General features: G+C 41.1%; 1 protein-coding gene across 2 annotated transcripts in view; it reads right to left on the bottom strand.

The window, feature by feature from the left end:
• Positions 1-140: 140 nt before the first annotated feature.
• LOC311225313 (cohesin subunit SA-2) overlaps positions 141-13,309 on the bottom strand; it is a 65,457-nt gene continuing 52,288 nt past the window's right edge. The window contains exons 31-32 of one of the 2 annotated variants that reach the window (XM_084310543.1): positions 2,972-3,038; positions 141-2,073 (exon numbers count right to left, since the gene is read on the bottom strand). In XM_084310543.1, coding sequence (XP_084166669.1) covers positions 1,941-2,073; positions 2,972-3,038 — 200 coding nt within the window. In that variant the 3' untranslated portion in view covers positions 141-1,940. The remainder of the gene's footprint in view (positions 2,074-2,971; positions 3,039-13,309) is intronic. The other variant, XM_084310542.1, reaches the window with a different exon arrangement.

Raw genomic sequence — 13,309 nt, 5'->3', positions numbered from 1 at the left:
GAGCAGTCGTCTGGTAATCCGGAGGTTCCCGGTTCGATTCCCGCTCCTCCCGGGCAGTGTGTCGAAGTGTCCCTGAGCAAGACGCTTAACCCCTAATAGCTCCGATGAGCAGGTTGGCACCTTGCATGGTTGCCTCTGCCGTTGGTGTGAGGAACAAATTTTATTTACCATTAATAGAAATGTTAATTAAGTTATATCTAGAGAACACAAGGTAAAAAGACCGCTGCCAGAGGATAAACAGTGGGGTTGGTTGATCATTGATAAAAATACATCACTCTCAACCTGAAGTACTTCAAAGAACACCAGAACACATCAATTAGTATGGGCATGATTATATTTGAGGTTTAAAATGCATGCTGTTTGACAAACCATCCCTTTCTATAAAACATTGTATTCGACGACTACAAAACCCATGGTCCACAACCTCCATGCATTCATGACCGTGCGTGTCTAGAGGCCCAACGGGCTGCTGTTGCTACTTTGGCTGAGCTTGTTCAAATGTTTTATTTGTGTTTATATACATTGGTAGTGTTTACCTAAAGACCGACTGTTTCCTAGAAGGTGTGATATTTAACAGAACGGTAGTCGAGCCTTTACATGACCCATCACATGAAATTGGAAATACTTGTAGCGGATGCCCTATTTAGGTCACCAGAAGTGCAATTTTGCACTTATCGTCTCTAGGAAAACTGCCCTGGATTAGGCCCAATTACGGGTCAAATGTGATACAGCACCATCACTTACCATATATACAGTACCAAAAAAACTGAAGCCTATATCTGGAGTGTCCTGTGTTCAAGGGCAGCACGGAAATAACATGGCTACTATACATACAGTATGTGTCCGTATTTAGAAGTTTTCCACATGATAATACACTTGGTACTGTAATTAAAGTGCTTGTGACTGAGTACATGTCAGTTTGACAACACCAGCCTTTTTACTGCACTGACGAAACCAGAGACGAATATTAAAACACCACATCCTCTTAATGGAGGTTTTCAATAACTGCAAGGGGTCTGTGCATTTGGCGATAATACAAAACTGGATACTGGTATGTACAGTACGGACAGGAGAACAGACCAAAAGGTTCATGAGGTGCTGAATAAATCCTTGAGAATGAAATCACACATCTGCTCCATATCAGTTTAATTTGACCTCGACGTCTCTAGGTCTTCACACATCTTGGGGGGGGGACGGTGGCTCAGGAGGTAGAGCAGTCGTCTGGTAATCGGGAAGGTTCACGGTTCGATTCTGGCTTCCTCCCTGCAGTGTGTCGAAGTGTCCTTGAGCAAGACCCCCTAACTGCTCCCGATGAACAGGTTGGCACCTTGCATGGTGAGTGAACGGGTGAATGTGAGGTATAAGTTATAAAGCGCTTTGGATAAAAAGCACTATATATATATGCAGTTGAACGAGACCAGAAATTCACTAATGTGTTCTGGAGTTTTGTCTCCTACAAGAGACGTGTTTTACAATATATTATACCTTTCTATATTGGTTTTGTCTGTCTCCATAAGACCCAGAACGATTTTAGCTGAAACGCTGGTCAAATTAAATTGATTGATATGGAGCAGAGCAATGTAATCCTCAACGTTATGCACGTCCTAACAGAGCCAACACTAGTTCTGGGGTGCATCCTAACCGAGCCAACACTAGTTCTGGGGTGCATCCTAACCGAGCCAACACTAGTTCTGGGGTGCATCCTAACCGAGTCAACACTAGTTCTGGGGTGCAGAGAAAGAAGAGTTGAGCTGTCAAAAATGGTCAATATCAAGTAAAGTTCTCATCTCAGTACTCCGTATCAGTGACTACTCCGAAAGGAGTAGTACTTAGCATAGCACGGGGTATTGGTCCACCTCTAGTCAAGAGTCCATTCATTCCTATGTCCCATCTTGGCGGACAGGAGACCTGATGCTCCCCAACTAATGTCAACTTCCAGGTCACAGGTCAACAACGTCCACCGTGTCTTCGTCGTCACTGGCAACATGGGCGGGTCCTTCGAGCTTGGCTGGTTTTGGTGGTGTGTCTGTGGCAACGGGGGACGGATCCACCTCTGTCCTCTTCTCCTGGGGGCTAGAGTGAGGACAGACAGACAGACAAGAGAAACAAAGGGTGTTTTCACACCTGTAGTGTGTTTGCTTTGTTCCGATTCAGACTAATATACAATGTTGCACTTGCCCCTTGGTTCAGTTTGTGTTCACACGGCTATGTTAACAGCAGACCAAAACTTGTAAACAAACGCCACACGCGAGCAAACTGTTCTCTCATTGGTCAGATTCTTCGGGGAATTTTCTTTTGAGTCTTCCCTCGCAAATACACAATTCACAAAAAAGGATGGATAATTGTTTTACTTGGAATTATCTGGTTGATATACCAGTGTTCAGTCCCTGAACAAAATATTCAGGGTTCGATTGGAAGCGTGCCGAGACCACCCTTGGCCTGCTTGTTTTGTTCTGCACCCGAGTGCGATTGCTGTGTCCACATTATGCCCAAACGATCTTTGGGGGATGATCCAGGTTTCGAAACAACAGCTCCAAAGGAGCTAGGTGTGACCAGAGCAACTGAATTGTTGGGAAGCTCCATTCACTAAATGCCATGTCCTGTGTTTAGGTTGTCATGTGAGCAGTGAGTGTATTTTGGTTTTGGGTATCAGATACCCATTGTTCAATTAATAAACTGTATGCCTCACTGTGTGGAAGAGACTGGGGTCATTCTTTTGTGCAAGGCAACATCAGGCTTGACTTAAAATATTACTTGCCTAACTTAGTGAAACTAAATGTAACAAATTAACAGATATAAATACTGAATTGTTATTTATTATAAAAAAATATATATTTATATGTAAGTTACATTTAAATTGTCTCCAATACCCGATCTAGCAATTTTAGTCATATCGGGGCCGATATCAATATCGGAGCATCCCTACTTATAAACTACAATGTTGGAATATGAGGAGGCTCTCTGGCCTCACCTTGAGTTGGAACCGGCTTTCTTTCCTTTGGTGTCCTTGTGGCTGAACAGGCTGGGGGACTTATTTCCTGAGACAGAAGAGAGATGCACATGATACAGTTAGTATTTTGTAATATGGGTGTTAACGATTAGTTTAATTCAGATTACAAATATTATTTTTTCTATTGCACAGGACACAGATACAATAGTCAGTGTAATCAATTCATATAGTAATCAATTCATTTTCAATACATTTAATAAAAAATATGATTTTTTTTTTAACATGTCAATATTTTTTTTCTTTTGTATTTTTTTTTTGTATTATTTTTTAAACAAACACATAAACAAACATAACACACGATTAGATATACAAGCATTGTAAAACAGTGTACATCAGTTAACTCATCATTTGGATAAATGTCTTATACAAGATATACCCCTAATACCTGCTATCTATTCCCCTACACACATATGCTCTTGCTCGCACCCCCCGCCCTGGACCCCCCCATGGATAATCCATCAATTATCCTTCGCTCCTAACCAAACACTACCATTAAATGCTAGCTTTTATTCTCTCCACCACTTCTTTTATTTTTTTTATTGATCTTTTTCCCCCTCCATTTTCCTCCGATTTTCTCCCATCCCAATGTTAGTCGTATGCCAATTCCCAATCCCTTCCTGGTCGCTGCGCACTTACCCCCCACAGTCAGATCATCTGGGAGAGTGGAGGCTATCACGTGCTTCCTCCGACACACGTCCAGCCAATCACCGCTTCTTTTCACCTGGCAGCGCGGATTCTCACTGAGAGGGCGTAGCGTGTGGGAGGACCACACTATCCCCCTCAGGTCCTATCCGCGCTTAGCAGGCGCCCCGACCGAACTGTAGGAGTCGCTGTTTACAACTACCCGGACCCACCCCGCCAGCTTCTCCCACCCTCTAATACAGCCAATTGTATTAGTGCGGACGGCCAGCCAAGCTGGTGACAACCCCGGAGCTGTGAGCTGGATTCGAACAGGCGAATCCAGCTCACAGCTCCGGGGTTGGTGACGAACGCAATCTCCGCTCGGCCACCTAACCGCCCTTCTCTCCACCACTTCTAACCACATTGTCAATTTGGATTCATTGAGACCCAAAATTCTTGCTGTAGATATTTCTAGATAAATCACATCGAGATATGTAAGAATCCAGACCTTTCGGCAATTTTTTTCCGGTTGAAACCATCGTGATGCTATCAGTTTTTTAGCCACTGTAATACCAGATAAAACCAATCTCTTTTGTTGTATAGGTACTGCATATTCAAAAACATCATTCAGCAGTAATATAGAGGGGTGTACAGGTATATTCAGAATTAAGAGATTTGATAATTGCTGGGTCACTTCTTCCCAGAATATCTTAACTGGTGGGCAGTCCCAATACATGTGCATAAATGTCCCCTCGTCCCCATTTGTACATAAGGAGCATTTGGAGTCTTGTTTAAGACCCATTCTGTTCAGTCTTATAGGAGTCAAGTATGTCCTATGAATATAGTTAAGATTGATTTGTTGATGGTCCGGGTTCCTTGATGCAAGTCGAACATTTGCCCAGGCTTCTTGCCAATCAAAATCTTTTTCTAGGTCTGGTATATCCCTCCTCCAAACAGAGTCTAGGTGGAGGGTTTCATACAAAGCAGTTAGTAATTGATGATAAAAATCTGATACAAAACCTCTCGATGTCTCTCTTTCATAGAAAGATTTGTGGTATCTGTGGTGTGCAATTGGTATCCTTAATGGAACACCGTGAGTCTTCAAACATAACAATAATTGTGCGTAAAAAAGATATGTGGAACCGGTGAGATTAAACTTTTTTTCTATTTCATCATAGCTACAAATACCCTGTTTGTTGAAAACATCTCCTAATGTATGTATGCCTTGCTTTTCCCATCTAGGGAATCTTATAGGTCGTTTTCTAATCAGGAGTGCATTGTTATTGAATAAGGGAGTATGATTATGCCATTTATGTGGATTGTAATTTTTTCCAGTAACCATCTGGAGGGGGTAACGGAAGCATTGAGCTGATTAAGTTGATTCTTGGTAAGACATCCATCTTAACTATTGAAACCCGTGCCTGTACTGAGTTTTTAAGTTTTGACCACCTGTCAAGGTCGCATTTTATTTTATTTTGGATTTCTATGTAATTGTGTTTCACCGTTTGGCTTATGGTAGGGAATACTTCAACTCCCAAGCATCTAAAGTGTTTAACCATTCGTATTTCTTCTGGAAGACTTGTATTCATTGCAGGGTCGTTCAGTGGAAGGAAAGCCGACTTTGGCCAGTTTATTTTAAATCCCGATAGGTCGCCAAAGTCATTAATCAACTTGAGAAGATAAGGCATTGCGGTGTTAGGGTTTTGCATGAACAGTATTACGTCGTCCGCATATAGACTAATTTTGTGTTGTGTGCCCTTGATTACGATTGGTTCTATGAGTTGGGATTGTCTTATATATTGTGCTAAAGGTTCTAGTGATAAATCGAATAGTCCGGGACTAAGAGGGCAACCCTGTCTAGAAGAGCGTGATACCGGAAATATTCCGGAGGTGATTATACCTGTTGTAATCATGGCCGATGGGTCTTTGTATAATACTTTAATCATATCAATGAATCCTTTTCCTAACCCCATCCTTTCTAATACCGCCCATAAATACGACCATTCCAGCCTATCAAAAGCGTTCATTGCATCCAGGGACAGCATCGCCTTGGGTGTGGTGTCGTCCTTGCTGGCATCTAGTACGTATAGTAATCGTCTTATGTTGTCAGTGATCAAACGGTTTCTTATGAAGCCAGTTTGATCCGGATGAACTAAAGACGTCATATGCTTTTGAAGTCTGATGGCTAATACCTTAGAGAACAGTTTGATATCGGTTCCGAGGAGGCTTACGGGTCTATAACTACCTCACTCGGTGGGGTCTTTGTCTTTTTTAAGGAGGACTGTTATGAGTGCAATATTGTCGTTCTTATGAAAGTTCCCCTCCTTGACTGAGTATAAAATCATATTAAGTAATAGGGGTCCAATTATGTCCCAACATGAGAGGTACATTTCTGGTGGGATACCGTCTCTTCCAGGAGCCCTACCACTTTGCATTTCGGATATGGCCTTCCTGAGTTCCTCTAGTGTGATTGGTGTTTCTAACTGTTTAGCATCATCCTCTGAAAGTTTGGGGAGGTTAATTTGATTAAGATATGTGTCCATTTTGTTTTGATCGAAGGTCGTTTCTGATTTATACAAGTTGGAGTAGAATTCTTTGAATGTCGTGTTTATTTCTTTGGTGTCTGTTACAAGTCCTTGTTGTGCTTTAATAGAGGTTATATCTGCAAATTTTGCGTTAACTCTTAATCGCGTAGCTAGTAGGTGACTTGGTTTGGAACCTTGAGAGTAATGCTGTCGTCTTGTGCTACGTATTTGTACTTCAGATTGTTGTCTGTAAATGGCGTTAATCTCTATTTTTAGTAAATTAACTTGAGATTCCAGTCGAGCCGAGTCGTTATATTGTAAAGAAGTAAATAATGTAGAGTAGAGCGTTTCTAATTCCGCCAGTTTTGAGCATCGATTCTTGCATATTTTGGATGAAAAGCTATCCGTGAAATCCTTGATCATTCCCTTTACCGACATCCATAATATTCTAGGGTCCGGCACCGAGTTCACATTCTCTGGTAGGAATACTGAAAGAGCTTCTTTGAGTTGTGTAATGAATTCCTTGTTATTCAGCAGTGTTGTGTTAAAGCGCCATCTTGGGGCTCGGGATGATAGTACACCAAATGATCCTTTTAGGAGTAAATAACAATGATCTGATAATGCATTGGGTACCATCTCCACTTCATAGTTATCAAATAGTCTCGGTGTTGCGAAAACATAATCTATTCTGGATAGTGTTTTATGTCTTGCTGATCGACAAGAGTACTTCCGGGTCGTGGGGTTGAGTGATCGCCATAGATCATTTACACCTGTATTCTTTGCCCAATCCTTTAACGCATTAGATGACTTTTTTTGTTGGTTGGAAAAGGTGGGATAAGATTTATCCAACCCAGGATCCCAGATGGCATTAAAATCTGCACCAATTATAAATGAGTATTCTGGAAGGTTTAACATTTCCCTAGTGAGTGCAGTGTAGAAATTATTTTCGTATAGATTTGGGGCATATACCGCTACCAACGCTATTTTCCTATTCTTGTGTATAATCTTAGCTATGGTTATCCGACCATCTGCATCAGACCATACTCCCTTCAATTCAATATTCAATTTCCGTTTCACGACTATAGCAACTCCACGGGTTCTCGTTCCAAAGGAAGAGTGACTAATGTTATGGTATGTGTTGTCCGCTAACGTAGCTTTGTCTCCCACTAAAATGTGTGTTTCGCTTAAGAGAGCCACATCAACCCGTTTGTTTTTCATCAATGTGAGCACACTTTTGCGTTTGTTGATTATTTATTCCCCCAGTGTTCCAGATCATTATATTCAAACTAGCCATAATCTATATATATTGATTTGTATTTGTTGGTAATATTTCTGGAGTGCGAATTCACAATGGATTTATATCCCACTGTTGAGGTCCTGTTGAGAGCCGAGTATAAAAACATACATATATACAAAAATACCTGAACCCCCCCCCCCTCCCTTACAGAGTCGTACAAGGTACCTATTTGATACCTCCTTCGCGTACAACCTCTTCCTTTCCTGCACCTCCGGTCTGCCCAGGATGAGCAATTTATCCTAATCTTTCCTATGTATACCATAGGATCTATGCTTTAATTCTAATTTAATAGAATGTCACCTGTGACCAAGCCTCTCTCCCCTTAATGTAATTATAACAGAATGAAAATTATACCTCGATTGGTATACTCATTTAAACCTAATTTTTTTTTTTTTTAAAACCTTCTATTAACATTTTTTGGTTAGAACATTTCAGAATAACGAAATAAAGAATAAGAAATAGTGATGTTTAGAATTAGATATCGAAAACCCATCTAATCCGGGAATATCTACTTAATTTTTTTAAATACCTTTGTATGTTTACACATCTAAACAAGGAGATTTTAAATACTTGTATGCAGATCGTCCACCGTCATGCGTGATCATTAATCTGTTATGGTGGTCGTTGTTCTTCACGTCTATTTCATAACCAAGACTCATATCATTGTTATTTCACGGGGCCATCCTTGAAAAAGGTATTGTATTCCATAGTGCTGTCAGCCGCTCGTTACTTGCAGTTTGATGCTTTAATGTTCCAGAACATTTCTCGTGCCCTAAAACAATAACCATCCAGTGTATTCCAGAATATTCCGTTATGACTCTTAGCCTTCATGTAAGAAAAATAGAGTATAAAAATCTAGAATGTTCCAAAATGGTCGGTATCAAATCAAGATCTGCATATTACCGTGAATCTATATTTATATGGTGTTTAGCGTTTTATATCAAATTACTTATTTCTCAATGTTGTCAAAAGTTTGTATGTTGCCGTTTTTTGATGTCCATGCAATTGTAGAGTTATCCGTGAAAGATGAATCTTGTCATCCACTTTGTATCTTCTTCATGTATTCTTCTGCCGCCTTAAGCGAACGTAGCATGAATCTCTTTCCTTCTCCCTCAACTATGGAAAGATTTGCAGGGTACCGTAAAAAATATGATTTTAAAGTATTTTGCAGGTTATATATTTTTCTTTAGATATTTATACTATACATAAATACTCGTCATACCTGTATGATATTTCCGAATACATATACAGAGCAAATTCACAGACATTAACTTAAAAGCATATCAGGAGATAAATTATACCTGCGAGCTTCTAAATGCTGACCTTGCTACTTATCCGCCCAACAACCCACATGGTTATTACATGAAATGTAGTTCAAATGTAACTCATTAAGTTTAATGAACATAAATCTCACTTCCGTCTGCCTTTCAGATTAACAAGGTCTTCAAACCTCAAGGCTACTCTGGTTTCCTGGCTGTGTGGAGTTTCAGAGATTGGCTCCACAAATTAACTGATAAAGACTGAGGTGGCAGCCAGAGTGTAGTCATCTTTTTTTTGCAGCTCTTAAAAAACATTAGCTGGCTTTGATTCAAATTGAGCTTCATGGAAGAATCGTCAAGTAGCATTCCAATTCAATATCTTCATAAATTGGAGATTTATCGGGATTTAAGATAAATTGGCCGAAGTCGGCTTTCCTTCCACTTAACGCCCCTGCAAAAAGAAATATAACCCTCCCAGAAGAGATACCTATGGTAAAACACTTTAGATGTTTGGGAGTGGAAATATTCCCCACCATAAGACAAACGGTGAAGCACAATTACATAAAAATCCAAAACAAAATCAAAGACGACCTTGACAGGTGGTCAAAACTTAAGAACTCGGTACAGGCACGGATATCAATAGTTAAGATGGACGTCCTACCTAGAATCAACTTCTTCAGCTCAATGCTACCGTTACCCCCTCCAGAGGGTTACTGGAAAAAATTACACTCCTCCACATACAAATTTATTTGGAATAACAAACCACCACGTATAAAAAAATCCACCGCACAGAGAAACAAAGCAGATGGTGGTATGGCATTTCCAGATTTCTTCCACTATTTTAAGGCGTACACTTTAAGACCATTGACAACATGGTTTGATCCCCAAGCATTAGTATCCTGGAGAAATTTAGAAGAAAACATAGTAGCCCCACATAGACTGAAGGACATAGCACACACTAAACTATCAATCAAGCATTGCGAACGGAAATTTGGCCCCATAATTACTCATGCGATCCGGATATGGCGTGAAACACAGAAAAAATATTCTAACCCACATAAATGGCATAATCATACTCCCTTATTCAATAACAATGCACTCTTGATTGGAAAACAACCTATAAGATTCCCTATATGGGAAAAGCAAGGCATACACTCATTCGGTGATGTTTTTAACAAACAGGGTTTTTGTAGTTATGAAGAAATACGCAAAAAATGTAATCTCACCGAGTCCACACATTACTTTTACGCACAGTTATTGTTATGTTTGAAGTATCACAGTGTTCCATTAAAGATACCAATTGAACACCACAGATACCACAAATTCTTCTATGAAAGAGAGACATCGAGAGGTTGTTTCAGATTTTTATCATCAATTACTAACGTCCTCGTATGAAACCCTCCACCTAGACTCCGTCTGGAGGAGGGATATACCAGACCTGGAAAGTGATTTTGATTGGCAAGAAGCCTGGGCAAATGTTCGATTTACATCAAGGAACCCGGACCATCAACAAATCAATCTTAACTATATTCACAGGACATACTTGACTCCTATAAGACTGAAAAAAATGGGTCTTAAACAAGACTCCAAATGCTCCTTATGTACAAATGGGGACGAGGGGACATTTATGCACATGTACTGGGACTGCCCACCAGTTAAGATATTCTGGAAAGAGGTGACCCAGCAATTATCAAATCTCTTAACTCTGAATATACCTGTACACCCCTCTGTATTACTGCTGAATGATGTTTTTGAGTGTGCAGTACATCCAGAGCTAAAGAGATTGGTTTTATCGGGTATCACAGTGGCTAAAAAACTGATAGCATCACGATGGTTACAACCGGAAAAAAATTGCCGAAAGGTCTGGATTATTACATATCTCGATGTGATCTATCAAGAAATATCTACAGCAAGAATTCTGGGTCTCAATGAATCCAAAATGACAATGTGGTTAGAAGTGGTGGAGAGAATAAAAGCTAGCATATAATGGTAGTGTCTGGTTAGGAGCGAGGGATAATGGATGGATTATCCAATGGGGGGTCCGGGAGGGGGGGTACGAGCTAGAGCATATGTGTGTAGGGTATTAGATAGCACACTGGTTGAAGAAACATGGCTTGGCTTCAAAACCAAATTTTCAACGATACTAAACAACATGGCCCCCCTAAGAACCACCAGGGTAAAAGATCGCGCGGAGCCGTGGATGCACGCTGAAATACTGACCGCTATGAAAACCAGAGACAAAAAATGCTCTGAGTTTCGTAAAAGTCAGTCAACGCTTACTATAAGCACGAGCAGTGAACTCCAAGCCCACGTGACTGAACTCAAACTGGAAAGAAACAGACTAAGAAATGATGTAAACTCCATGATCAAAACAGCAAAAAAAAATCCATCAATGACAAAACCGAGGAAAACAAAAACAAACCACGTGAACTTTGGAAATTACTCAATAACCAACTAGGCTGCAGTAAAAAACTTAAAACCAGATTCTCAAACATAAACATAAAGACGGACAACACGCTCATCACAGAAAAGCTGGATGTAGCCAATTACTTAAATAGTTTCTTCACAAACATAGCCACAACACTGGTAAACAAACTACCCTCCCACTCAGGGCATTATGGGGTAGAACACATAGTAGCATACTACAAGAACCTAGGGGTCCACAAAGACGACTTCAAACTGGAAATAGTAACAACAGATGAGGTACTCAAAAAACTGAGCGCCCTCCAACCTAACAAGGCCACTGGCCATGACAACATCCCCTCCAAATTCCTCAGAGACTCAGCAGCCGCCATCACCCCAGTCATCGCACACATAATAAACCTCTCCATAAAACAGGGACACGTCCCCAAGGACTTCAAAATTGCGAGAGTGACCCCTCTGCACAAAAAAGGCAGTAAATTAGACCCAGGCAACTACCGCCCTGTTTCTATCCTTACCTCCATCTCGAAAGTCATGGAAAAAATTGTATACGAACAGGTCGAAAAATACCTTGCGGAAAAAAATCTAATCTACGAATTCCAATCTGGCTTCAGAACATCCCACTCCACTGACACATGCCTTCTCTATTTAAACGACCACATCAAACAAGAGGTGGACACGGGCAAATACTGCGGCATGGTCATGCTGGACCTACAAAAGGCCTTCGACACTGTCAATCACACCATTCTGATTGACAAGCTAAAAGTAATTGGTTTTGATAGTCTATCAGTGAGCTGGATGCAATCCTACCTGGAGGGGAGAGAGCAGATGGTGGAGGTAAACGGTACCCTACCCCCCCCCCCCCCCCCCCCCTCACAGTAAGCTGTGGTGTTCCACAAGGAAGCATACTAGGTCCGCTACTGTTCCTAATTTATGCAAATGACATGTCGTCAGCTTGTGACTGCAACTTGTTCCTGTTTGCGGACGACTCAGCCCTGCTGGTCTCTGACAAGAACAAGTTACAGGTTGAAAAAACCCTGAGCTCAGAACTAGGCAAAATCTGCATATGGCTCGCTGATAACAAACTATCATTACACATGGGCAAAACAGAGTCCATTCTCTTCGGTTCAAATAACAAACTCAGCAAGACCGACGGCTTCTCAGTTACAGTGGGTGACAATATTGTCACAAGAAAAGAAGATATTACCTACCTGGGTTCCATCCTAGAGGCAAATCTTTCCTGTGACAAAATGGCATCCAATGTAATAAAAAAAGTCAACCAACGAACTCGATTCTTGTACCGGATCTCCTCACTGGTAAACAGGAATACCCTGAAGACTCTGGCAGGAGGGTACTACGACTATGCTTGCACCTCATGGTACCAAAGCACCTCAAAGGCGCTAAAAACAAAATTACAAACATCTCAAAACAAACTGGTCAGACTACTGCTTGACCTTACTCCTAGAACCCACCTCACCCCTGCCCACTTTGACAACCTAGGATGGCTTAGAGTAGACGACAGAGTACAGCAACTTGCAATGGGCCTGGTCTACAAGATACACTACACGACCAAGGTACCCATGTACATGTCAAAATACTTCCCAAAGGTCAGTGAATACCACGATCACAACACCAGAGGGAGCTCCACAAATCATGTTAAACCCAGATTCGGCTCAAACAAGGGACTAAACACGTTTCGCAATTATGCCACATCAATGTGGAACGCCCTACCGAAAGCTGTAAAGGAATGTGAATCACTACCCACTTTCAAAAACACTACCAAGTATGGTCTTGTCAATATTCCAATGTACAGTTTTGTTTGTACAGTTGTACAGTGTCCCCCACCCACCCCTCCTACCCAACCTCCCCCCCCCCCACTCCTACCCAACCCCCCCCCCCCCCCCAACCACCTCCAATGTACAGTCCCCCCCACCCCCACCCCCCACCTACCCAATCCAATGTACAGTTTCTACATCAAATGTATATACTCTTTTTTCTGGACTCTTTTTGTATCACAAACAGTACTGTATTTGCAAATCTGGTATGTCATAAATGTATAGATGTAGAAGTACTGTCTATCTGTATGTCATGTATGTCATATATGTTACGATGAATTGAAAATGGGAGACCCTGATGTAAACAAGACGAAAGTCTTTCTCTGGTCTGCATCCCCTTA

This window comes from Notolepis coatsorum (genome assembly GCF_963971535.1).
Source record: "Notolepis coatsorum genome assembly, chromosome: 3".
Classification (NCBI taxonomy): domain Eukaryota; kingdom Metazoa; phylum Chordata; class Actinopteri; order Aulopiformes; family Paralepididae; genus Notolepis; species Notolepis coatsorum.
Note: the sequence above shows the minus strand (reverse complement) of the source record. Positions and strands in the feature narration are given on the sequence as shown.